We start from the raw sequence: 2,359 nt of genomic DNA on the forward strand, positions 1-2,359 counted from the left end.
TCCTCTTCCTCCTGCTCTTGGCGCCTCAGTGGCGCCTGCCTGCGGGGCCTGCGGGGCCTCGAGTAGACCTTGCTCTGTCGGGCTTCGGCCTCGCTTTCCAGCTGCCGCTGCCACCGCACGGCACGGCTCTCTCCCAGCTCACGGGCCTCTTCTTGCAGTGCCTCCTCCTCAGCCAACTCCTGCTCCCGCCTCAGCTGCTGCTCTCGCCGCTCCTCCTGCTCGCGCCTCAGCTGCTCCAAGAGCGGCTCCTGCTCCCGCCTGAGCTCCTGCTCGCGCCTCTCTTCCTGCTCCCGCAGCAGCTTCTTTTCCAGGCGCGGTTCCTGCTCCCGCCTCAGCTCCTGCTCTCGCCTCAGCTCCTGCTCGCGCCTCAGCTGCTCCAAAAGCGGCTCCTGCTCGCGCCTCTCTTCCTGCTCTCGCCTCAGCTGCTCCAAAAGCGGCTCCTGCTCCCGCCTGAGCTCCTGCTCTCGCCTCTCTTCCCGCTCCCGCCTCAGCTTCTTTTCCAGGCGCGGTTCCTGCTCTCGCCTCAGCTCCTGCTCGCGCCTCAGCTGCTCCAAGAGCGGCTCCTGCTCCCGCCTGAGCTCCTGCTCTCGCCTCTCTTCCCGCTCCCGCCTCAGCTTCTTTTCCAGGCGCGGTTCCTGCTCTCGCCTCAGCTCCTGCTCGCGCCTCAGCTGCTCCAAGAGCGGCTCCTGCTCCCGCCTGAGCTCCTGCTCTCGCCTCTCTTCCCGCTCCCGCCTCAGCTTCTTTTCCAGGCGCGGTTCCTGCTCTCGCCTCAGCTCCTGCTCGCGCCTCAGCTGCTCCAAGAGCGGCTCCTGCTCCCGCCTGAGCTCCTGCTCTCGCCTCTCTTCCCGCTCCCGCCTCAGCTTCTTTTCCAGGCGCGGTTCCTGCTCTCGCCTCAGCTCCTGCTCGCGCCTCAGCTGCTCCAAGAGCGGCTCCTGCTCCCGCCTGAGCTCCTGCTCTCGCCTCTCTTCCCGCTCCCGCCTCAGCTTCTTTTCCAGGCGCGGTTCCTGCTCTCGCCTCAGCTCCTGCTCGCGCCTCAGCTGCTCCAAGAGCGGCTCCTGCTCCCGCCTGAGCTCCTGCTCTCGCCTCTCTTCCCGCTCCCGCCTCAGCTTCTTTTCCAGGCGCGGTTCCTGCTCTCGCCTCAGCTCCTGCTCGCGCCTCAGCTGCTCCAAGAGCGGCTCCTGCTCCCGCCTGAGCTCCTGCTCTCGCCTCTCTTCCCGCTCCCGCCTCAGCTTCTTTTCCAGGCGCGGTTCCTGCTCCCGCCTCAGCTCCTGCTCCCGCCTCAGCTCCTGCTCCTGCTCTTCCCTCAGCAGTTGCTCGCGCTTCAGCTCCTGCTCCCGCCTCTCTTCCTGCTCTCGCCTCAGCTCCTGCTCACGTCTCTCTTCCTGCTCGCGCCTCAGCTGCTCCAAGAGCGGCTCCTGCTCCCGCCTGAGCTCTTGCTCGCGCCTCTCTTCCCCGCCTCTCTTCCCGCTCCCGCCTCAGCTTCTTTTCCAGGCGCGGTTCCTGCTCTCGCCTGAGCTCCTGCTCCCGCCTCAGCTCCTGCTCCAAGGGCTCCTGGCGCCCGCGCCTAAGCCTCTGCAGCTGCTCTTCCACCTCTTCCTTCTCCTCCTCCAGGAGCTCCCTCAGCTCTTGCCGTTCCCGCCGGGGTAGCTGCTCCTCTTCCTGGAGCTCCCGCAGTTTCTCCTCAAGGCGCTGGCGCTCGCGCTCCAGCTCTCGCTGCTCTTGCTGCTCCCGCTGCTCCCGCCTTTCTCGCCTCCGCTCTTGGTCGGGAAACTCCTCGGGCGCCCGCCCCTTGCGCTCCTGCAGCTCCTCTTCCTCCTGGCGGCGCGCTTCCTGCTCTCGCCTTTGCAGCCGCTGCTCTCGCCTCTCCAGCTTCTCCCTCAGCTCCTCTTCCTCAGCGAGCTCCCTCTCTAGTTCCTGTCTCTTCTGCCAGCGTGCTTCTTCCAACTCTCTGTCCCGGGGATCAAACCTCCTTTGGTCTTCTTGCCTGCGATCGAGTAACGGGGCCCCCTTCCCCTCACACGGAGCTTCCTCCTCCAGCCCGGACGCCTCGGCCAGAGCGTAGTAACAAGCCTGAGCCACTTTGAAAATGAACAGGAGGTACTCGTTGAAATCTACCAGCCCGTTACAGTCGCGATCCAGAAGTTCCAGGATCAAATCTACCGTTTCAGGATCATGTGGTCGCTATGAAAAAAAAAAAAAAACAGAAGTTTTTTTTTTTAAAATGTACCATTTACAGCTAGTAAACTTTCTCGCACAATATACATTTTACGACATGCAGACACTCAAAAGACATAAGAGCAATTAGGAAAATCGCAGGGTGTATGGTGAAGTTTTGTTGTCTTCATGTAGAAACGTGAAT

The 2,359-nt window shown here is 63.2% G+C and overlaps 1 protein-coding gene across 1 annotated transcript in view; it reads right to left on the minus strand.

Annotated features, from left to right (window-relative positions):
* The window catches only part of TCHH (trichohyalin), a 19,171-nt gene that overhangs the window by 11,156 nt on the left and 5,656 nt on the right, over positions 1 to 2,359 (minus strand). Inside the window, exons 2-3 of the mRNA XM_015558693.1 lie at positions 1,444 to 2,156; positions 1 to 1,397 (exon numbers count right to left, since the gene is read on the minus strand). The exon at positions 1 to 1,397 is cut by the window's left edge and continues 20 nt beyond it. Of these exons, the coding sequence (XP_015414179.1) occupies positions 1 to 1,397; positions 1,444 to 2,156 (2,110 nt within the window). The remainder of the gene's footprint in view (positions 1,398 to 1,443; positions 2,157 to 2,359) is intronic.

Source organism: Myotis davidii, unplaced genomic scaffold (assembly GCF_000327345.1).
Source record: "Myotis davidii unplaced genomic scaffold, ASM32734v1 scaffold653, whole genome shotgun sequence".
Classification (NCBI taxonomy): domain Eukaryota; kingdom Metazoa; phylum Chordata; class Mammalia; order Chiroptera; family Vespertilionidae; genus Myotis; species Myotis davidii.